The sequence below is a fragment of the Eretmochelys imbricata genome, chromosome 14 (genome assembly GCF_965152235.1).
Source record: "Eretmochelys imbricata isolate rEreImb1 chromosome 14, rEreImb1.hap1, whole genome shotgun sequence".
NCBI classification, from domain to species: domain Eukaryota; kingdom Metazoa; phylum Chordata; order Testudines; family Cheloniidae; genus Eretmochelys; species Eretmochelys imbricata.
The window spans coordinates 42,367,044-42,390,789 of record NC_135585.1 but is presented as its reverse complement, the minus strand read 5'-3'; the positions used below and the strand labels follow the sequence as shown (position 1 = coordinate 42,390,789).

The window sequence follows — 23,746 nt, the reverse complement described above, 5'->3', positions numbered from 1 at the left end:
TGGAGCTTGCCTTTCTGTGGGCCAGGATCTGGGGAGCCCTTGCCCCTCTGGATGGGGGAGCTGAGAACAGGCAGGCCTGGGGCATGCACCGAGGACACACTGCTGAGAAGGGGGGTGCTTTACACACCAGAAACCCTCCAGCCCTGGGGTGGGGGGAGAGGAACCCCCTCTGAAGTGAATGGGGGCAGTTCACATGCCTCAGAGCTGTGCTTTCAGGCTGTATTGAGCCCTCCTGGGTGTTCTCTTTCAGCTGAGAACCTCTCAGGGAGATGAGTGGGCCACTTCCCACCTCTCTGAACCCAATCTGCTGCAGATAGATGGGTGGATCCCCTCCCACTCATTCTCCACCTGCTTCATACAGTAATGGAGTGCCAGGGTAGCTCTGCCCTAGCCAAGGTTGGGAAGCCCTTCTTGTTAAGTGGATGACTCCAAGTGCTCTAAAATTCACATGCTTATGCAGATTGTGTTAAAACTTGCCATGGCAGTCCTGGTAGCAACTGCAAACATTGCGAGGCACTGCTATTGCACTAAACCAGTGGTTTTCAGCCTGTGGTCCACAGACCCCTTTGGGGTCCGTAGTCTGTGTAAGATTTCCAGAGGGGTGCATACCTTCCTTGGAAATTTTTTAGGAGTCTGCAATGAATAAAGTTTGAAAGTCACTTCACTATAACCAAAGTATGGGGAGGATCACTGCGGAATCACAGAGCAACCGTGTGGCTGAGGGGAAAGCTCGTGCCCTTCCATACCATTGCGTTCAGCAAAACTCAAACTTTGGGTAAGGTAAAAGCCCATGTCACCTTAACTCTGCCCTCAGTGCGTGCTGCCCCTCCCCCATGACCATAATACACACGCTGCCTCTCTGCCTTGTCACAGCAATGGACAGGTATATCTACAGCTGCCTGGCCCTCAGTGCTGAGCCAGGCCCTGTAAAATGTAACCAGACTTTTACAACTATGATGCTTCTCGGGGAGCCCAGAGCTGGGAGTCACCTTGTTACCCCCTGCCTCCAGCACGAGGGAGTCCTTCCTCTCCTGGCTGAGTGAGAGCTCCGGACACAACTGGCCGCTCAGACGCTCTCCTTTGGTCTCCACCAGCCCTGCAGCCTCACAATCGATGCACCCCAGCTCCTGAGTCCCTTCAAAGTGTCCCCTTCTGGTATCCACCCCGATCGCTGGGTTCCTTAGTTTCACCTTACCTCGTCCGCCCCCGGTCCTCTGTCACACAGCACTTGAGTTCAGTCACAGTAAAACAAAAGGGAATTTATTTAAGAAAGAACAGAGATTCACACAGAAACAAGTATGTGTGACAGAAGCAAATGGCTACATAGAAAACAAAATCATAAAGCACAAACTAGGGCCTAAGCTTACTCATGGTCACCTTTCCTATCTAATAAAGTAGATTCTCACCCCAAAGTTCAGTCTGTCACAGGGATTGCAGGCCCCACGGAGCTAGGACCTGGTCTTTCATAAAGCACCCCTGCTCGGCCAGGTACCTCCTCAGTGAACGAGTGCAGTCTCTTTCTCCTGTCATGTACGGAATCAGTCTTTTGTCTTTATTCCCAGACAGAGCCATCCCCTCACTGTCATTTTGTCTTTTTTGCTTCCACGGGGCTTTGATATTTATAGTGTCTTTGTCTTTCCATTGATTGTTCTGGATTGGTAGACAATTGAGCGATACATTACATAATAGATGAGCCAGGGAGGGATGACAACTCCCTCCCAGTTAAATGGGCCATCACCGAGACACGATTCCCTGCTGACTAACTCTTACTCCAAGACCATAAGGGCAAAACTTTTAGTACAGCTACATTATTCCCTATATGTACACCTCGCAATAATTGAGTAGCAGTACATTACAAGCTTTCAGTAGACACCTTGGATGCTACCCTTTATGGATAAACACGTTGAAAAAGATGTATTAGTTGTAGTGAGTTTGTCAGTTCTGAGACAGGAGTTGCTTGTAAACAGCAAACTCTTTGCCAGTTGGCACCAAGAGGCCCCTGTGTCGCAACAATCCCTTCGCTGTTGCATGCATGATACCAACTAACCTATACTTTCCCTACCCATCATTAAAGCTGCAGACCACTCTCACATCCTGTCTCACTGCTGTCAGTACCCATTCCAATACAGAATCATTTAGGTCAGTGGTTTTCAAGCTTTTTTTCATTTGCAGACCTCTAAAAATTTTGAGTGGAGATGCAAACCCCTTTGGAAACCTTAGACATAGTGTGCAGATCCCAGGTTGAAAACCACTGATTTAGGTTGTGTCAATAGCAGGGCACTGGGGTCATCTTGCCCCGGGCAGTGAGGACGTCTCAAGGTTCCTTCCCACCCTGCATTTCTGTGATTCACACAGGAACTTAGAGTGGAGCAACTCCTAGCTTGTCAGCGGCAAGGACATCCTTGGGGTTCACAATGCCTGAGATAGGTACTCAGGCTCCCTGGACAATGAACGGGGAGCTACAGAGCTAAAACTGGGAGTCACAAAAGCCAGCATGCTCTGCAGGCAGGCGCCTAAGGTAGCCCCTGGGAGATGCTAAGCACAGGAGTGTGTCCCAAACCCGCCCCCTCACAAAGTTCAGCTCCTAAATCCTGGCTGGAGGGAGGTGCATCCTTCTGACTGGGGCTCTCAGCCCCTCTCTTTGAATCAGACACAGCTGCCCCATAACTCTGAGCCTCAGGGGGTACAGCACTCCCCAAGGACATCGGAGACCCTGGATTCAGTCCACCTGCTCTAAAGGCGTGTTCATTATTTACAGTCAATCAATTATGACCCTACTTGGAGTGTAGCTTTTAGAAGGAGACTCCAGCCTTCCTGTAAAGTCTCCAGATGATGGCAACTCCACCACATCCCTTGGTAAATGGTTCAGAGTTGCTCCAAGACAGGGGTAGGCAACATGTCCGTAGTAAAAATTGTGATGTCCGTGGCAACTGGAATCTGGGTTGAATGACTGAAAGACATAACCCTTCCTGCAATGTCTGTCACCAAGTCCAGTAATTTTGTCAGGTGTCCGTCGCAGAACATGGCGGTGCTGACCTGTGCTCCAAGAACGATTTGGGGATCTGGAAAACCAACCTTACAGTGAAAGACTCAAGAACCTCAAACTATGTAACTTAACAGGGAGACGGTGAGCAAAGCTTCCACAAAGAGTTGACTAGAAGTACCTACAGGGAGGGTATTGATGGTTGCCAGGGACTCTTCAGTCTCCTACACAAAGGCGAAATGAGAGCCAATGGCTGGCAACAGAAGGGAGACAAATTTGGGCGAGAAAGAAGGGGCACATTTTTGACAGTGAGGTCAATTGGCCATTGGAACAGTTTGTCCAGGGCTGTGGTGGATTTTGGGTCTTTAAATCAGGGCTGGATGCCTCCTTCTAAAAGATCCTCTCTAGCTCCGGGACAAGCCAGGGGTGTTGCCAGGGGTGGGCTCGGGCTAGAGGGGGTTCACCCCCTGCCAGATCTGAGCGAGCCTCCTGCTTGGTGAGAGCCCGCTGGCTGCCCAGCAGGAGGACGTGCAGGGAGAGTCCCCATGGCCCGGTGTGGTGCCGCGGGCAGAGTCCATCCTGAGCGTGCCCAGCGTGCCAGGCCTGTCCCCGGTGTGGGGAGTAAGATGGAGGGAGGGGAGGGGAGGGGGAAGGGGCTGCAGGGGAGGGAGGGAGACAGACACAGCCAGCTGCTGCCATCAGCACTGCCACACGGCTGCCTGTGCTCCCAGCCCCCCACCGCCCTTCCCTTTCCCCTCCAAACCCCCATCATAGACCCCCCAATTAATCCCTTCCCACAGTGTCCCTCAACCCTCTCCCATAGCCCCCCAACCGACCCTCTGCCATAGACCCCCCAATACCCTCCTGCAGTTCCCAGCCAACACCCCCACCACAGACCCCCATATAACCCCCAACCCTCCCCACAGCTCCTGTTTAAAACCATCCAACCCCCTTTTACCCCATCCCCAAATAAACACATCCACCCACCCCCGGAGAAACCCAAACCCCACAAAACCTCCTTCTGCCACATCCCCCACCCACCACACTACACCAACCCCCTTCTCCCCACATATATCCACCTCATGGCACACCCCTCCAACTAAACACCCCCAGAAAACATCACCCTGACAGCACCCCCTCACCCCACCCAGACCTCCCCCCGCCGCTGCTCTTCATCCCCCCAGCCCCATTGCCTAATAAACCCGCCTCTGAAAACCGTCCCTACGCCCCCATCCCCCACCATCCTCAAACCACTTCCCTCCCCACACCTCCCTCTGTCTTCACCCCAACCCCTCCTGCCACTGCTCCAGCACCCCGACTCCCCCCAGGGCCCTTTTGTGGCCCCCAACACCCAGGTCCATCTACCCTACCCATCAGCCCGAATGCCCCCAGCACCTGGCTACACCAACTCCCCTCTCCCTTCTTCAGTCGCTCCGGTCCCCTGGGGCTCACCCCGGAACCCCCCACAGGGCCCCTCACCCCTTTACCCTGACATCCAGCATCCTACCTTCACCCGTATGTGGGGCTGGGGACCTTTTTCCCCCTCCTTAGCCCTCCCCTTCCTTGTCTCCTTGGGGTGGTCGGAGGTCTGAGCCCCACTCATTGGAATGAGCCGCCCAGCAAATCTGAGAGTGGGGAGAGCCAACAGGCCAGAGCAGGGCGCCGGGCCCAGCCCCACAGCACGCTGCTGTAGGGTGAGCGTGGGGCAGGCTGGCTCTCCAACCTCCCTCCCCTCCTTGCTGGGGCCTCATCTCCGCACCAGCCTGGGATAGAGACAGCGACCCCAACACCGGAGAGTGGGGCCTGACCATTTCCCTGAGCTTCCCCAAAGGGTATCTTCACCAGCCCCCTAGGGCGATGGGCCTGAGGGGGGAGTTGCTGGCTGGAAAGCTCCAGCCTCTGCTATGCGGGAGATGTGACTAAAATGATCAGAATGGATTTTTTTAACCTTAAAATCTATGTATCTAGGAGCTCCTCTCCCCCCAGGAACAGCGGGTTAATGGGGAAGTGAGAGTCTTGCAGGGTGGAGAGGAGGTGTGTGCGCATGGGCGGGGCGGGGATTGTGAGTCTGGGCCCCTCTCTCTTTCCTCAGCTGAGTAGAAAGGAGCACAGTGCAAACCACCTCCAAAGGTTTTGAAAGAAAACTGAAAACAACAGAACATTTTTTTGAGAGAGAGAGAGAGAGAGAGGAAAAAAAAGGTGGGTGAGGTGTTATCTTTGATTGGTCCAACTTCTGTTGGTGGGAGAGACAAGCTTTCATGCTTACACAGAACTCTTCTTCAGTCTGGGAAATGTACTCGGTGTCACAGCTAAGTACAAGGTGGAACAGATAATTTATCATAAATAGTTCACACACATTTCAGGGGACCATTCAAGTTGAAATGTCCCATTTAGTCAGGGATTAGTACTGCTTTGAGCAGGGGGTTGGACTAGATGACCTCCTGAGGTCCCTTCCAACCCTGAGAGTCTATTATTCTATGATTAACACCTGTCAGGGTCCCTTCCCCACTCTCAACGCTGGGGTACAGATGTGGGAACCCACATGCAAGACCCCCTAAGCTTATTTTTACTAGCTTAGGTTAAAAACTTTCCCAAGGCACAAATTCCACCTTGTCCTTGAACAGTATGCTGCCACCACCAAGTGATTTAGACAAAGAATCAGGGAAAGGACCACTTGGAGTTCCTGTTCCCCCAAAATATCCCCCCCAAGCCCTTACACCCCCTTTCCTAAGGAGGCTTGAGAACAATATCCTAACCAATTGGTACAAAGTGAACACAGACCCAAATCCCTGGATCTTTGGACACTGAAAAAAAAATCAATCAGTTCTTAAAAGAAGATTTTTTTTAAAAAAAAGGGTAAAAATCCCCTCTGTAAAATCAGGTTGGAAGATAACTTTACAGGGTAACAAAAGATGAACAAAACACAGAGGAACCCCCTCGAGCCTTAGTTTCAAAGTTACAAAACAGGGATAAACTTCCCTCCAGCAAAGGGAAAATTCACAAGTTGAGAGACTGGTTCGGAATGGTTTGGAGGACATGGATTGAAGTCCGGTCCCTCTTAGTCCTAAGAGCGAAGGAACACAGAAACAAAGAACTGAAAACAAAGCCTCCCCCCCCGCCCAGATTTGAAAGTATCTTTTGTCCCCATTGGTTCCTTTGGTCAAGTGCCAACCAGGTTCCTCCTTACAGGTAAGGAGGAATTTTAGGCTACCCTTATGGTTATGACACACACACCCCCAGTCATGGGAGGGAGGGTGGGAAATGCAACTGTGTGTGTGTGTGGAGGGGGGGGGGTTAGTTGGTTACAGTTTGTTGTAATAAGCCATAAATCTAGTGTCTCTATTCAGTTAATGATTTTTAGTGTCTTGCAAAGTTATGCATTTAAGTTCCCAGGCTCATCTTTTGACAGGGTTGTGCAGATTTCTTTTGAGAATGAGGACCAAGAGGTCAGATGTAGAGTGAAGGCTTTGTGAAAAGTATCATTAAACAATTACAATCCACACTCGATGGGGATCACATTCTGAAAGAAATCTTTCCTGAACCCCCACTTCTGGCTTTCAAACAACCCCCCGTCCTTTCCAACCTCACCATCAGAAGCAAGTTCCCCACAGATCAGGACACACCAACTCAAAGTCGCATCAGACCCTGCTAGAACAATAGATGCAAAAGCAGCAGACATGTCTCCTCTGCTACAATGAGCAATACTTCCCCCAATACACCTTTCAAGATCCATGGGTCCTATCTGTGCCTATCATGACATGTGGTGTACCTCATCCAATGAATCAAATGCCCAGACAACAGCTATGTGGATGAAACCAGACAATCACTATGCTCTCAAATGAACTGACACAGAAAAATGATAAAAGACAAACACTGTATCACCTTTGGGTGAACACTTTTCACCAAGAGATCACTCTATAGCAGTCCTTTGAACTATGTTAACTACTTATGTTAAACAATCTGTTCCACCTTGTATTTAGCTGACACACTGAGTACATTTCCCAGTCCCGAAGAAGAGCTCTTCTGTCTAAGCCTGAGTCTCTCACCAGCAGAAGATGGTCCAATAAAAGATATTACCTCACCCACCTTGTGTGATGGGATCAACCTGGAGCTGTGAGACTGCTGTGTCCCCTTAACTCTCCAGCCTGGGCTGTCTCTCACAATACTATGCCAGTGATAAGCAGCAAACCCCTCCAGGTGCTGTGATCACTCAGCCATCAGCTTGTGGAGACCCACACCCAGTTAAATTGCATGGATGTTCTCCAAGCCAGTCATGAATTATGCAGAGAGAGGCACCAGTCAATCACCCCAGCCTTGCACCCTAGAAACATACTGTCTTACACTACTCAAGACTCCCTTGGACAGTACAAGCTCATTAATTAGTTGGCCACGCCAACAAATGAAAGTAGACGTGCAACAGCCCTTGTGAAGCTGAGCTGAGATTCCCCAAGCACTTCAACCAAAAACACACTGTTTTAGGTAAAATATAAACCAGATTTATTAACTACAGAAAGATAGATTTTAAGTGATTATAAGAAGCAGACATAGAGATCAGAGTTGGTTACATAAGAAATACAAATAAATTTGCAGTCTAAATTCTACAAATGAAGCAAGATTTGAATCAAACAGTTTCTCACCCTAATAGATGTTACAGGCAGCTCACAGTTCTCTATACACAGGCTGGAATCCTTTCCCAGCTTGGGACCAGTCTTCCCCAGTTCAAAGTCTTTGCCTTCCAGACGATCTTCCAGGTGTTGAGATGGTGGAGGAGAGAGGCCAAGTGGTGATGTCGTTGACCCTCCTTATACTTTCTCTCCAGGTGCTAGAAAGATCCTTGCTGTGAGGTGGGGTCGGGCAGTACCCATTGTGTCCCTGCCCTCTGAGGAGTCTCTGGGAGAGTGGATTCTTCTTGATGGGCCATCAACGCCTGTCTGGCCAGTGATGGATGCCCCTTTGTTGTTACTGAAAGGCCAGCTGTGCCCATCACCCAACCTCACTATACTTCAGTAACACATTTAGCAATTCTTCATAACATCACATACAATGATAGTACCCACAATTCAACAGGATACTAATGTTCAGCACATCCAGACTTCTCAAATGATCCCTCCCAAGGCACACTTTGTATCAAACACAGCATCCTCCTATCCCAGTGGTGAATAGGGGGGTCCAAGGTGCTATTTTGAGGTACAGAGGGTCACAGCTTGTCTTTGTAATATTCTGGGACCAACACAGCCACAACAACAGTGCATGACTTTTTTTTTTATTTTTATTTTTTTACAGTTTCCATCTGCAGGTTTTCAGATGTCAGTTGCAAAAAAAGCAAAAAAAAAAAAATCATTTTTCAGGTTTCAGTTATTTTGATGAAAAGTCAAAATCTTCTCTCCCCTCTGTATCAGGGCCCACGTAGACCCTCCTTCTTTCACAATAGAAACCAGATTGATTGATCCTCATTTCATTCAACTAGTCTGACCTCTTTGTGAGGGCCAGACATTTCCTGACAGCTTTTCTCAGGGCCTCCTTGACCTCTCTGTTTCTCAGGCTGTAGATGAGGGGATTGGCCAGGGGAGTCAGGACTGTGTAGCAGACAGAGAACACTTTGTTCAGGGCTCTCAGGTTGCTGGATTTCGGTAGCATGTAGACAATCATTATGGTCCCATAGAAAAGTGTTACCACGATGAGGTGAGAGATGCAGGTGGAAAAGGCCTTTTGCCTCCCGGTGGTGGAAGGGATTCTCAGGATGGTGCTTACAATACAAACATAGGATGTCAAGATTAATAGAAATGGGAAAACTGCATCTGGGAAGGAAAATATGTAAAGAACCAGCATAATCTGGCTGATGTCACTGCAGGAGAGCTTTAGCATTGGGGTGAGATCACAAAAGAAATGGTCCATTACCTTGGGGCCACAGAAAATTAATTGTGACATAAAACGCATCATTATCGTACAAGGTAGAAATCCACTTATCCAACACCCAGCTGCTAGCTGGAGGCATAACTTGCCATTCATACAGGTTCCATAGTGCAGTGGTTTGCATATGGCTAAATACCGATCATAAGACATCGCTGCCAGGAGAGAACACTCTGTAGCTGTTAGAAAACAAAAGAAAAAAAACTGTGTCATGCAGCCCCCCACAGAAATGGTTCTGTCCCCAGTCAGGAGACTGGCCAGCATCCTGGGCAGGAGGGCAGAAGTGTAGCAGGTCTCCAGGCAGGACAAGTTCCCCAGGAAGAAGTACATGGGGGTGTGAAGCTGCTGATCAGTCACAACTAGAGCAATGATGAGGAAGTTCCCTGCCATGGTCACAATATAGATCACTAGGAAAACCGGAAAGAGAAGGATCTGCAGTTCAGGGAGATCCCCAAACCCCAGGAGGATGAATTCTGTCACATCTGTTTCATTTTCCGCATCTCCTTTCTCCATGAGCTGCATCCTGTGATTGTGAAAAGTAATGAACATCGAAAGATTTGGCTGGACCATGAAATCAGATAGATTTCTATCTTTTGATCCCATAAGAGTTCCCACTGCAAACTGACAGCTGGGTTTATATTCTCTCACAACAGAGAAACGTCTTCACTTCAGAGAGATTCCCCCACACCCCAAAGAGCTGTCACCCAGTTAACTTGCCCCTCTTCTGCCCCATACCCCAATTTTTTTCATTAATTGATTCTTAGATTTAAGACCAAAAGGGACCATTTGGGGATGGAGGTTGGCACAACTGATTAAAAGAGCTTTAAACTAGAAACTTGGGGGAGATGCTCATGTAATCTCCACGCCTGATTCTAAGATTAAGAGGGCGGAAAATCAAGTCAGAAAGGATACAGCAATGGAGAAAGGAGCCACAGTGGGTTGGAGAATGGACATTCAGAGGAAGGATAGTGCTGATACCAGTCAGATAGGTGACACTGGAAGAAGAGTAACTGTACCTAATCAGGCAAGGAATGTGGGCGAAGCCAAGCAGCAACAGATAAGATGTTTGTACACCAATGCAAGGAGCCTGGGTGACAAAATGGGTTAACTAGAACTGCTGGTGCTGGAAGTGAAACCAGGTATTATAGGGATAACAGAAACATGGTAGAGTAATAATCATGACTTCAGTACAGGTATTGATGGGTATGTGCTGTTCAGGAAAGACAGAAATAAAGGCAAAGGTGGTGGAGCAGCATTGTATATTAATGATGAGGTAGACTGTAAAGAAATTAGAAGTGATGGAATCGATAAGACAGAGTCTGTTTCGGCTAAAATCACTTTGGGGAAGAAAGCTTCTGGAGGTTCTCCCAGGAGAATCTTGGAGTCTGCTACAGACCATCAGGATCTGATATGGATAGAGACCTCTTGTTAATGTTTGTAATGAAACAAATACTACCGTGAATTGTGTGATTAAGGGAGACTTTGATTTCCCACATATAGATTGGAGGACAAGTGCTACAAAAAGTAATTTTCCCTCCGCTGATACTCACACCTTCTTGTCAACTGTTGGAAATGGGCCACCTTGATTGTATTGGCCTTGTTGGCACGGCAACAGTAATTTTCCTTCCCTTGGTATTCACCCCTTCTTGTCAACTATTGAGAATAGGCCACTTCCACCTTAATTGAATTGGCTTGTAAGCACTGACCCCCGACTTGGTAAGGCAACTCCTATCTTTTCATGTGCTAGAATATATATTCTGCTTACTGTATTTTTCACTCCATGCATCTGATGAAGTGGGTTTTAGCCCATGAAAGCTTATGCACAAATAAATGTGTTAGTCTCTAAGGTGCCACAGGGACTCCTAATTGTTTTTGCTGATACAGAGTAACATGGCTACCACTCTGAAACTAATAATAGTAGGGCCCAGATTTTCCTGGATGTGATTGCTGACAGATTTCTTCCCCAAATAGTTGCTGAACCAACAAGAGGTGATGCCATTTGAGATTTGGTATGGGTGAGCAATGAGGACCTCATAGAAGAACTGGTTGTAGGGGACAACCTTGGTTCAAGTGATCATGAGCGAATTGAGTTTCAACTAAATGGAAGGATAAACAAAACTCGATCTGCAACTAGGGTGTTTGATTTCAAAAGGGCTAACTTAAAAAAATTAAGGGAATTATTTGGGAAGTGGACTGGAGCGAAGAACTTCAGGATCTTAATGTGGAAGAGGCTTGGAATTACTTTGTAGAAGTTGCAGAAGCTATCTGAAGCCGGCAACTGAAGCAAGGGGAAAAAATTCATAAAGAAGGGTTGCAGACCAGCCCAGACGAGCAAGCTTCTCAAACAGGTGATTAAGAGAAAGCAGAAAGCCTGCAAGGAATGGAAGACGGGATGGTTCAGCAAAGAAAGCTACCTCATGGAGGTCAGAAAGTGTTGGGATAAACTGAACATTCCAAAAGGCAAGCGGAGTTGGACCTTGCAAAGGAAATTAAAACCAATAGTAAAAGGTTCTATAGCCATATAAATAAGAAAAGAAGGAAAGAAGAGATGGGACCACTAAGCACTGAGGGTGGAGATAAATGGTAATCTAGGCATGGCCTAACACCTAAACAAATACTTTGCCTCAGTTTTTAATGAGGCTAATGAAGAGCTTTGGGGTAGTGGCAGGGTGGCTAATGGGAACGAGGACATGGAAGTCGAAATTACCACGTCCAAGGTGGAAGCTAAACTCAAACAGTTTAATGGGGGTCTAAGTCGGGGTCCCTGGATAATCTCCATCCAAGAATATTAAAGGAATTGGCACATGAAATTGCAAGCCCAATAGCAAGGATTTAATGAATCTGTAAACTTGGGGATCATATCCTAGGATTGGAGAATTGCAAATATACTGCCTATATTTAAAAAAGGGGAAAAAAGTGAGCCAGGAAACTACATATTTGTTAATTTGACCCCAATTGTATGCAAGATCTTAGAACAAATTTTGAAAGAGAAAGTACTTAAGGACATAGAGGTAAACAGTAATTGGGATAAAATAAGCGTGGTTTTACAAAAGGTAAATTGTGCCAGACCAACCTGATCTCTTTCTTTGAGAAGATAACTGATTTTCTAGACAAAGGAATTGCAGTCGATTTAACCTACCTGGATTTCAGTAAAGAATTTGATACAGTTCCACATGGGAAATTATTAGTTAAATTGGAGAAGATCGGGATTAATATGAGAATTGAAAGGTGAAGAAGGAACTGGTTAAAGGGGAAACTGCAATGGGTCATACTGAAAGGTGAACTATCAGGCTGGAGGGAGGTTACTAGTGGAGTTCATCCAGGATCGGTCTTGGGACCAATCTTATTTAACATTTTATTACTGACCTTGGCACAAAAAGTGGGAGGGTGCTAATAAAATTTGTGGATGACACAAAGTTGGGAGGTATTGCCAATGCAGAGGAAGACCAGAATATCAAACAAGAAAATCTGGATGACCTTGAAAACTGGAGTACTAGAAATGGGATGAAATTTAATAGTGCAAAGTGCAGGGTCATGCATTTAGGAAGTAACAACAAGAATTTTTGCTGTAAACTGGGGAAGTATCAGTTGGAAGCAACAGAGGAGGAGAAAGGCCTGGATGCACTGGTTGATCACAGGATGACCATGAGCTGCTAATGTGATGTGGCCGTGAAAAAGACTAATGCAGTCCTAGGATGCATCAGGCGAGGTATTTCCAGTAGAGAGAGGGAAGTGGTAGTACCATCATACAAGGCACTGGTGAGACCTCATCAGGAATACTGTGTGCAGTTCTGGTCTCCCATGTTTAAGAAAGATGAATTCAAACTGGAACAGGTGCAGAGATGGGCTACTAGGATGATCCAAGGAATAGAAAACCTATCTTATGAGAGGAGACTTAAAGAGCTTAGCTAGTTTAGCCTAACCAAAAGAACGCTGAGGGGAGATATGATTGCTCTCTACAAATACATTAGAGGGATAAACACCAAGGAGGGAGAGGAGTTATTTAAATTAAGTGCCAATGTGGACACAAGAACAAATGGATACAAACTGGCCATCAACAAGATTGTGCTTGAAATTAGATTAAGGTTTCTAACCATCACAAGAGTGAAGTTCTGGAACAGCCTTCCAAGGGGAGCAGTGGTGGCAAAAATCCTAACTGGCTTCAAGACTGAGCTTGACAAGTTTATGGGGGGAATGGTATGATGAGATTGACTACAGTAGCATGTAGCCGATCTGCAACTGATAGCAGCAAATATCTCCAGTGGCTGGTGATGGGGCACAAGATGTGGAGGGCTCTGAGTTACTACAGAGAATTCTTTCACAGGTATCCGCTTGGTGAGTTTAGCCCACATGCTCAGGGTCTAACTGATTGCTATATTTGGGGTCGGGAAGGAATTTTTCCTCAGGTCAGATTGGCAGAGACCCTGGGGGGTTTTTGCCTTCCTCTGCAGCATGGGGCACAGGTCACTTGCCAGTTTAAACTAGTGTAAATGGTGGATTCTCTGTCACTTGAAGTCTTTAAACTATTATTTGAGGACTTCAGTAACTCAGCCAGAGGCTTGGGGTCTATTACAGGAGTGGGTGGATGAGGTTCTGTGTTCTGTGATGTGCAGGCGGTCAGACTAGATGATCATGATGGGCCTTAAAGTCTATGAGTCATTAGATCATCCAGTCTGAGCTCCTGCTTAACAATAACCACAGAATTTCCCCCGTTACCCCTGCACTGAGCTCAATAACTTGTTTGGCTAAGATGTTCCTTCCAGCAAGGCAGCCAGTCTTGATTTGAACATATCAGGAGATGAGAATCCATCATTTCCCTTGGTAGTTTGTTCCAATGGATAATCACACCCATTGCCAACAAACTGTGCCTTATTTCTCATTGAAATGTGTCTGGCTTTAGTTTCCAGCCTTTGGTTCTAGCTGGGCCTTTCCCTGTTCGACGAAAGAGCCCTTTGATAACCAGTGTTTTCTCCCCAGGAAGGTGCTGATACGCTGTGATCAAATCACCTCTGTCTCGTCTTTGATAAACTGAACACATCGAGCTTTATAAGTCTCTCTCTCACTGGAAGATATTTGAGAGCTGGAGAAAATCGTTTTTATGGCTCTTTTCTGCTCCCTCACCAATCTTTCAACATCCGTTTTAAAACGTGCACCCCAGCGCTGCCCATGGTATTCCAGAATCGGTGTCACCAGTGCTCTTTACAGAGGTGAAATGCCCTCCCTGCTCCCCTGTTTATACAGCCATGGATCGCATCAGCCCTTGCCCTGCAGCATCATGCTGGGAGCTGAAGATGAGTTACTTGTCCACTGTAGTCTGAGCTCCAGCTTAACAATGTGATGGGGGCGAGGGTCAGACACATGAGCTTCCCCAGAGAAGGGCAGAAATGAGATTGTACCATGTCAGTGCCTGCGATGAGGGAGTGACAATGACCAACAGCACAGATGCAAAAGTGACTCAGCCAATGGAAGTGCCCAAGGCACAGATGAAACCACCCCTTGGAGTAGATGCATACTCAGATTCCTCTCATTCATATCCCATTAGTGACTAGTCCAGAAACACTGAAACTGCTTATAATGAATTGCCAGCTATTATTGATTAATGTTAAATATTAATTATTGACTGAGTGACTATCCAAGGTCATACAAAGAGGCTACAGCTGATCAGAGAAGAGACCCCAGGTCTTCTAAGTCACAGGCTGGTGCCCTAACCACTGTAGTACCCATCCTCTGGAAAAAAATTAAGGTAGAGCAGTAAATGCTTGGGCAAAGTTTCCTAATCTGTAAGGAATCCAGTCTCCATTCAGTTCATTTCTAATGTACACCCTTTTTCTGTGGGGTGCTCAATACTGCCCAAGAAATGCTGAGGGCCCTCAAGTCCCACAGAAATGCGGGGAGGAAATACTCAGCATGAGACATAAAGCATCTGAGGATTGGGCTGGGATGGTGCCCAGGTATCTGCCTCCCAGAAAAGTCTGGAGAGGCAGCTGATAAGTAGCTGAGAATCTGAAGGCCAAGGTCCCTGAGAAAACAATGATTTGTCAGGGAGAGAGAGATGGGGACAGCCAGCCAGCGAGCAAGAGGGTGAGGGGAGGACAGACAGAGGGATGTGTAAGGGCAGAGATGATAGCTGGGTCTCTGTTCTGATTCATCAGTTTTTCTAGCTGTGAACCACAAAGAAACCGACTCTGAAGTCCTTACTCTGGCAGAGCTCCTAGCATGTGAGGACACTGTCCAAGGGGGGTGTCTCAGAGCAAGGGCTGCATATGAACAAGGACCTGAGGATTTGCCCCGAGGCTAGTGACACTTACCTTTAAACCTTCGCATGAAGCAGCGAGCTCCCTATCGCCAGTGACTGGGTCTGGAGTTAGTCAGCCTTCTTGTCCCAGTGTGTGGGCAGACACCTGCCTGTGGCTGCTGGGATCGGCATCCCTCGCTACCAGGGTTGATTGTTGGCATCACACAAACCCTTAATATCTCCTGCTCTGGATTCTTGCAGTATTTATCAGGGAAAGCAGCCAGCCCCTGGCCCTTGCCGCTGCTGTTGGGATCTCCCTTGGGACTGCTGCCGGTGATCCTCTGGGTTCCCTCCATAGGAGAATTGATGCTGTGTTACTTGTTAAAACAGTGTAAACTCACAAGAATGGCCACTCTGGGTCAGGCTAATGGTCCATCTAGCCCAGTGTCCTGTCTCTGGCAGTGGCCGGTGTCAGATGCTTCAGAAGGAATGAACAGAACAGGGAAATTATTGACTGATCCATCCCCTGTCATCCAGTCCCTGCTTCTGACAGTCAGAGGTTTAGGAACACCAAAAGCATGAGGGTTGTGTCCCTGACCATCTTGGCTAACAGCTATGGATAGACCTGTCCTCCATAAACTGATCTAATTCTTTTTTGAACCCAGTTATACTTTTGGCCTTCATAGCATCCCCTGGCAATGAGTTCTGCAGCTTGACTGTGTGTTGTGTGAAGAAGAACTTCCGTATGTGTGTGTTAAACCTGCTGCCTATTAATTTCATTGGGTGACCCCGGGTTCTTGTTTTATGTGAAGGGATAAATAACACTTCCTTACTCACTTCCTCCACACCAGTCATAGTTTTATAGACCTCTCTCCTATCCCCCCTTAGTCATCTCTTTTCCAAGCTGAACAGTCCCAGTCTTTTTAATCTCTCCTCATACGGAAGCTGTTCCACGCCCCTCATCATTTTTGTTGCCCTTCTCTACACCTTTTCCAATTCCAATATATCTTTTTTGAGAGGGGGCGACCACATCTGCACGCAGTATTCAAGGTGTGGGCGTACCATGGATTTATAGAGAGGCAGTAAGATATTTACTGGCTTATTATCTACCATTTTCCTAAAGGTTCCTAACGTTGTTCGCTTTTTTGACTGCCACTGCACGTGGAGCAGATGTTTTCAGGGCACTATACACAATGACTCCAAGATCTTTCTTCAGCGGTGCCAGCTAATTTAGACCCCATCACTTTGTATGCATCATTGGGATTATGTTTTCCAGTGTGCACTGCTTTGCACTTATCAATATTAATTTCATCTGCCATTTTGTTGTCCAGTCACACAGTTTTGTGAGATCTCCTTTGTTACTCATCCTCTCTCTGTCTGTCCCTCACCTTCTCACTTCCTGTCTTTCTCTCTCTTTCTCTCTCTCTCTCTGAGAACTCATTGTTTTTTCAGGGACCTTGCCCTTCAGTTTCTCAACTACTTATCAGCTGCTTCTCCAGACTTTTCTGGGGGCAGATGCACCTTCCTAGCTTTGGACTTAACTTTCTTGAGTAATTTTCTCTCATCTGCAAATGTTGCCACTTCACTATTTACCCCTTTTTCCGGATCATTTATGAATATGTTGAGCAACACTGGTCCCAGTACAGATCTTTGGGAGATGCCATAATTTACGTCTCCCCATTGTGAAAATTGACTTTTATTCCTACCCATTGTTTCCTATCTTTTTAACCAGTTACTGATCCATGGGAGGACCTTCCCTCTTATCCCCTCTCTGCTTGCTTTGTTTGAGAGCCTTTGGTGAGGGATCTTGTCAAAGCCTTTCTGACAGTCCAAGTACACTGTATCCACTGGATCACCCTTTTCCACATGTTTGTTGACACCCGCGAAGAACTCTAATAGATTGGGGGGGCATGATTTCCCTTTACAAAAGCTGTGTTGGTTCTTCCCCCAACACGTTGTGTTCATCTGTGTGTCTGATCATTCTGTTCTTGACTATAGTTTCAACCAATTTGCCTGGTACTGAAGTTAGGCTTCCCAGCCTGTAATTGCCAGGATTGCCTCTGAAGCCTTTTTTAAAAATCGGTGTTACATTAGTTACCCTCCATTCATCTGGTACAGAGATTGATTTGAGTGCTAGGTTACATACCACAGTTAGTAGTTCTGCAATTTCATATAAGTTTCTTCAGAATTCCTGGGTGAATACCATCTGGTGCTGATGACTTATTACTGTTTAATTTATCAATTTGGTCCAAAACCTCCTCTATTGACATCTCAATCTGGGACAGTTCCTCAGATTTGTCACCTAAAACGAATAGCATAGGTGTGGGAAGCTCCCTCTCACCCTCTGCAGTAAAGACTGATGCAAAGAATTTGTTTAGCTTCTCCGCAATGGCCTTGTTTTCCTTGAGTGCTCCTTTCTCACCTTGATTGTCCAGTGGCCCCAACGACTGTTTGTCAGGCTTCCTGCTTCTGATGTACTTAAAAAAATTGCTTTTAGTTTTTGTGTCCTTAGCTAGTTGTTCTTCAGATTCTTTCTTAGCCTCACTTACTTATACTTCTATGCTTGACTTGCCAGAGTTTATGCTCTTTTCTATTTTCCTAGTAGCAGTTGACTTCCAATTTGTAAAAAGATATCTTTTTGTCTCTAACCGCCTTTTTTACTTTGCTGTTAGCCATTTTTCTAGTGTTCTTTACTTTTTTTTTGAGGGGGGGTAAATTTAGTTTGAGCCTCTATTATGGTGTTTTTAAATACTCTCCATGCAGTCGGCAAGCATTTCACCCTTGTGACTGTTCCTTTTAATTTCATTTAACTAGCCTCCTCATTTATGTGCAGTTCTCCTTTTTTGAGGTTAAATGCTACTGTGGGGGTTTTCCCCTACAAGGATGTTTATATTTAATTACATTATGGTCACTGTTTCTGAGCAGTTCATCTATATTTACCCACCTGGACCAGATCTTGTGCTCCACTTGGGACTAAATCAAGAATTGCCTCTTCCCTTGTAGAAAGAAAAGGAGTACTTGTGACACCTTAGAGACGAACAAATTTATCTGAGCATAAGCTTTTGTGAGCTACAGCTCACTTCACTGGATACATGCAGTGGAAAATACAGTGGTCAGATTTTATATACACAGAGAACATGAAACAATGGGTGTTACCATACACACTGTAACAAAGAGTGATCAGGTAAGGTGAGCTATTACCAGCAGGAGAGCGGGGAGGCAGGGGAACCTTTTGTAGTGATAATCAAGGTGGGCCATTTCCAGCAGTTGACAAGAACGTGTGAGGAACCGTGCTGAGGGAGGTGGGGGGAATAAACATGGGGAAATAATTTTACTTTGTGTAATGACCCATCCACTCCCAGTCTTTATTCAGCCTCAGTTAATTGTATCCAGTTTGCAAATTAATTCCAATTCAGCACTCTCTCGTTGGAGTCTGTTTTTGAAGTTTTTTTGTTGAAGCATTGCCACTTTTAGATCTGTAATCGAGTGACCAGCGAGATTGAAGTGTTCTCCGACTGGTTTTTGAATGTTATAATTCTTGACATCTGATTATTGTCCATTTATTCTTTTACGTAGAGACTGTCCAGTTTGACCAATGTACATGGCAGAGGGGCATTGCTGGCACATGATGGCATATATCACATTGGTGGATGTGCAGGTGAACGAGCCGCTGATAGTGTGGCTGATGTGATTAGGCCCTATGATGGCGTCCCCTGAATAGATATGTTTGTTTTTCTTAGCTAATAAATCCTTAGGTAGTTTACTATAGGATTAGCTACAAGAATCATCTTTGGTGTAATATCTAAAGTGCAATTGACCTGGGTAAGTGACTGGTCTTTTGGGACTAGGAATAACCTGAATATTGTGATTTTTGGTGTAAGGGGCCATCTATTGCAAAGGCAGGCTCACCTGGGTGGCAAGACAGACTGGAGTGCCCAAGGGGACTGTCTGTGACTCCATGTTAAGGTTGTTGTAGTTCTTAAGGAGTTCCCACTTGATACTTGGTTGGTGAAATCTAAGTCTAGAACTCACAGCCAATGTGGGGGTTGTGCCCTGCTTCTGAACAGTCTGCCCTGAGCTTGGTACCCATGCTCTTCAGCCACTCCAGACAGCCTGACAGCTCTTCTTCCCCCGTCATCAGGGATGGCATGAGTGAGCCAGGTGGTCTGGAAAAGTGTGACAATACTCTCCCCATCTTCAGCAACTCAGGGGTGGAAAAGGGTGTGAAGTGGTCATTACACTTTACAAGTGTGGTATTTGGTTGGGGGAGTGGGATCAGTGTTTGAACATAGGGCCAGGGCAGGGAGCACCTGCCCACTGCAGTGACACGGTAGAGTGGGAGTGTGTGGAGTGGGTATTTTGGGGTTTTGCACAAATAGGGCAGTGTTAAGGTTGTGTGGGCATTTATCTTCTCTTTGTATTTCCTGGTTCTCAGAAGTCAGAGTTTTGCTGAATTCAGCCTTTGGGAAGGGCCCTAGCTATCACCGGGCACCTTAACTCTGCATTAACAAAGGTTTTTTGTGACATTTTATTTCCTAGTTTTTAAACAGAAGGAGCAATGTTTGTTGGTGGGAGTTACTGGCTGTTTAGACAGTTGTCGTTCTCACCTAGGTTTGCAGTTGATGTGCTACTGTGGCTCGGTAATAATCAAAAGACCTAGTTTTTATATTGTGCTTTTCATCAGCAGATCGCCAAGAGCTTGACATCATTATCCCCATTTTACAGATGGGAAACTGAGGCACAGAGAGGTGAGGTGAGTTGCCCACGGCCATCCAACAGGCCAGTCGCAGAGCTGGGAATAGTCTCAATCCAGTGGTTTCTCCACTAGGCCACACAGTTGCTCTGTGATTCCACAGTGCTCCTCCCCACTCCTTGGCATGTTTTGTTATAGTTTCCTTCTTGTCCTACCCTTGGTGCACATGGAGAACAATGGATCATCACCCTCTTTCTAACAACCTGGTACAGCTCTGAAGCCTATTATCACAGCCCCCCCTACCCTTCTCTTCTCTAGACTAAACAGGCCCAATTTTTTCTACCTTTCCTCACAGGTCAGGTTTTCTAAAGCTCTTTATCATTTTTGTTGCTCTCCTCTGGACTGTGTCTATTTTTCCACATCCCTCTTAAAGTGCAGCGCCCAGAACTGGACACATTACTCCAGCTGAGGCCTCACCAGTGCCGAATAGAGCAGAAAAATTACCTCCCAGGTCTTACATACAACACTCCTGTTAATTCATCCCGGAATAGGCAATCTAGCCCAGACGGTCAGCAAAGAATAACTTCTACCGGCCAAATCCTAAGGAGCTCATTTTTCTCTAACTCAGGACATGTCTACACTACAAAATTAAGTCGACCTAACTGACAGCGGCATGCAGCCGCCGCAGTAATTACATCACTTGTGCGTGTCTGCACTTTGCTCCTTGTGTCGGCGGTGCATGATCTCACCAGCAGCATGTGCATGGATTGCACCGTCAGTGTGGGGCATTGCGGAAGGCTCCTGAAAGCCAGTAACAGTCGACATAAGCAATGCAGTGTTTACATTGACACTAACCACATCGACCTTGACTCTACGCCGCTTGTGGAGGTGGGGTTATTAAGTCGGCGTAGCGGGGCAGTTACGTCGGCGGGAGTTAAATTTAAGTGTAAACGCTTCAATAGTTAGGTCAACGTAAAATGCCTTGCATCGACCGAACTCTGTAGTGTAGACCAGGCCTCAGTCGTCAATGGCCTTGGTGTTTACACTGTCTTAACAAGCACCATAGCATCGAATTCCCTCCTGAGGGCACTTTCAAAGGGATCATTAGCAGCAGCCTCAGCGGAGATCCCAACAGCTGCCTGAGCCAGCGTGAGGCTGCTTTCCCCTATAAACCCTGGAAGGCTCCAGAGCAGGAGGCATGGAGGTCCCTTGTAATATACACAGGTGTGTGCATCAAGAAAGAAATCAAGAGCCAGCCCAGTGCAGCAGTAGAAGGTAGATGTCTTTGCAGAGCAAATGAGGGCTTGTCCATATGGGGCGCTTGTGCACAACAGCGGGGTGTTAATTCTAAAGTGTCCCAATGTGTCGTGCACAAAGGACCGTTCAGTGGGCGCCAGCAAGAGTCTACATGAGCCCGTTCACGAGCCACACGTTGGTGCCCTTTAGAAATCCCATTGCTCTTGAGTGCACTACCCCACCCTGTAGACAAGGTCTGAGAGCAGGAGACACAGAAGGGAGCAGCATCGAAGTGGAAACCAGATCCTGATCCCCACACCCACTTGGCGTCGACAGAGAGCTCGCCACTTCTTGCTGAGGATTAAAGGTACATCTGAACTTCCTGGGGTTTGTCCACACGGGGAGTTAGTGCGTGGCAAGCTGGGGTGGAAATCTACTGTGCTGTAGGTTGCTGTGCAGTAAGGGACCCCGCGGACCCCGCTGTCAAGCACCAAAAGTCCCCTAGTGGCCTTTGCCCGAGCGCTGTTTGAAATGGGGGTAGGTCAATGAGCACTAGGGAATGTTTCGTGCACTGGAGCAGGGTCCACACAGCATGTCAGTACGTGGCAGGCTAGTGCGCTGTAGATTCACCCCCCAGTTTGCCACGATCTGACTCTCCATTTAGACAAGATCCTGGGGATCTCACGTAGGGAGGAAACGGTGCCGTAGTGGGAAGGAGCACAGCCGGGGTGCTCTCTCAGGCGCACACCGCAGCTGTGCATATCCTGCTCCCTCTCACTTCCTACTCTGCCCTTGATATGCCTCAGCCCTGCCCCTAACCGAGCTGCGACACTGCAGAGCGTGGGTGGGAGCACTGAGTTCCAGCTGTTCTGTTGCACCAGGGGTGCTGCACGAAATCCAGGCCCAGACACCCTCACTCTTCAGCTGGGCTGCAGAGTGCAGCGGGGGTAGTGTGTGTCTCAGAGCGCCGAGGAGGGAAGGAAAGGGAGAGGGGTCTGTGTGTGGCTGTTCGGGGCGTTCCCTTTGTGCACGGGGCAGGGCGCTGGGCAGAGGCAGTTTCCCAGCTGCGCTGCTGGTCAGTGTCGTGCTCTCAGTGTCTCAGGCACTCGCATGAGGAGCGCGCGCTCACGCCCCGCTCTGCTGGCTCTGGCATGCAGGCTCCTGAGCTGCACCTGCTGTCTCAGAGCTGGGGGAGGAGAGCGTCTCTTCTTTTCCCATTTACTGCACGAGGCTGGGAACGGAGCAGAGGGTGAGAAGAGAAGCAGATGCATGGATGGGCAGAGTTTAATGGGACTGGGAATTTCAAGGGAGTCAGGTGACCAAATCCCCTTGATTTTCAACTGTGCCTAATTTCTTTAGGTCTCTTTGAATATCCCAGCCTCAGAAAAGGCTCAGAGAGTTTAATTTAAAGAGGAGATGAACAAGGTGGGACATGCGGGACGTTAAGGACTAATGAATGGGACAGAGAAACTCCATCAGGTGCACCTCCAAATCAAGAGTCACCCAATCAACTCAACAGGCAACACCTTCAACACTCAGACACGAAACCATTTTCTTTTTTACACAATGTGCATTTGTCTCCTGGAACTCACTCTCATAAGAGATCATTTTGTAATTCAGGAAACTGAATAATGTGGTGAGCTATAGATTTGGATAGGGGGCTAACCTGGGATGTTGGACACCTGGGGTCAATTCTCTGCTCTTCTGCAGGCTCCCTGGGGGGCCTTTGGGGGAATTGCTTAAGGCCAGATGTTTAAAGGTGTTGAGGCACCAAACAATGTAGATGGGCACCAGGTGGAATGCTGAAAAGCATCTAAGCAGGTTAGGCATCTAACTCCCTTTGGCTTCAATGGGAGGTTTTCCTAGTGATCTACATTGTGACCACGTCTGGGAACAGCCTAATCATTGCGCTAGTTGTGGCTGATCAGCACCTTCACACCCCCATGTACTTCTTCCTGGGGAACTTGTCCTGCCTGGAGACCGGCTACACCTCCACCATCCTGCTTAGGATGCTGGCCAGTCTCCTGACTGGGGACAGAACCATCTCAGTCAGTGGCTGCATCATACAACTGTATTTCTTTGGTTCTCTGGCGGCTACAGAATGCTATCTCCTAGCAGCAATGTCTTATGAACGATATTTAGCGATATGCAAACCCTGCATTATGCGGCCCTGATGAACAGCAGGCTGTGCCTCCAGCTAGCAGGGGGGTCTTGGATAAGCGGATTCTTAACTTGTGTAATAATGATGTGGTTTATGTCACAATTAATATTCTGTGGCCCCAATGAAATTGACCATTTCTTTTGTGATTTTTCTCCAATGCTAAAACTCTCCTGCTGTGACACCAGCACGATCACACTGGTTAGTTTCATACTCACCTCCCTAGACTCGCCTTGCCCATTTCTATTAACTGTGACATCCTATGTTTGTATCATTGCTACTATCCTGAGAATCCCTTCCACCACCGGGAGGCAAAAGGCCTTTTCCACCTGCTCCTCTCACCTCATTGTGGTTACAGTTTTCTATGGGACCCTAATGACTGTGTATCTGCTACCAAAAACCAACAAACAGATAGCCCTGAACAAAGTGTTCTCTGTCTTCTACACAGTCCTGATTCCCCTCGTCAACCCCCTCATCTACAGCCTGCGAAACAAAGAGATGAAGGAGGCCCTGAGAAAAGTCATCAGTTAA

At 47.2% G+C, this 23,746-nt stretch overlaps 1 protein-coding gene and 1 pseudogene across 1 annotated transcript; one reads left to right on the top strand and one right to left on the bottom strand.

Moving 5' to 3' along the window:
- Positions 1-8,446: 8,446 nt before the first annotated feature.
- LOC144275019 (olfactory receptor 10A7-like) lies at positions 8,447-9,496 on the bottom strand. Its single transcript, XM_077834094.1, has one exon. The coding sequence runs from the start codon at positions 9,494-9,496 to the stop codon at positions 8,447-8,449; it is 1,050 nt and encodes a 349-aa protein (XP_077690220.1).
- A 12,977-nt stretch (positions 9,497-22,473) lies between these two features.
- On the top strand, positions 22,474-23,746 carry LOC144274076 (olfactory receptor 6N1-like; annotated as a pseudogene).

Excerpts from the sequence above, each read along its gene's own strand:
- LOC144275019 (XM_077834094.1), bottom strand. The coding sequence starts at position 9,496 with ATGGGATCAAAAGATAGAAATCTATCTGATTTCATGGTCCAGCCAAAT.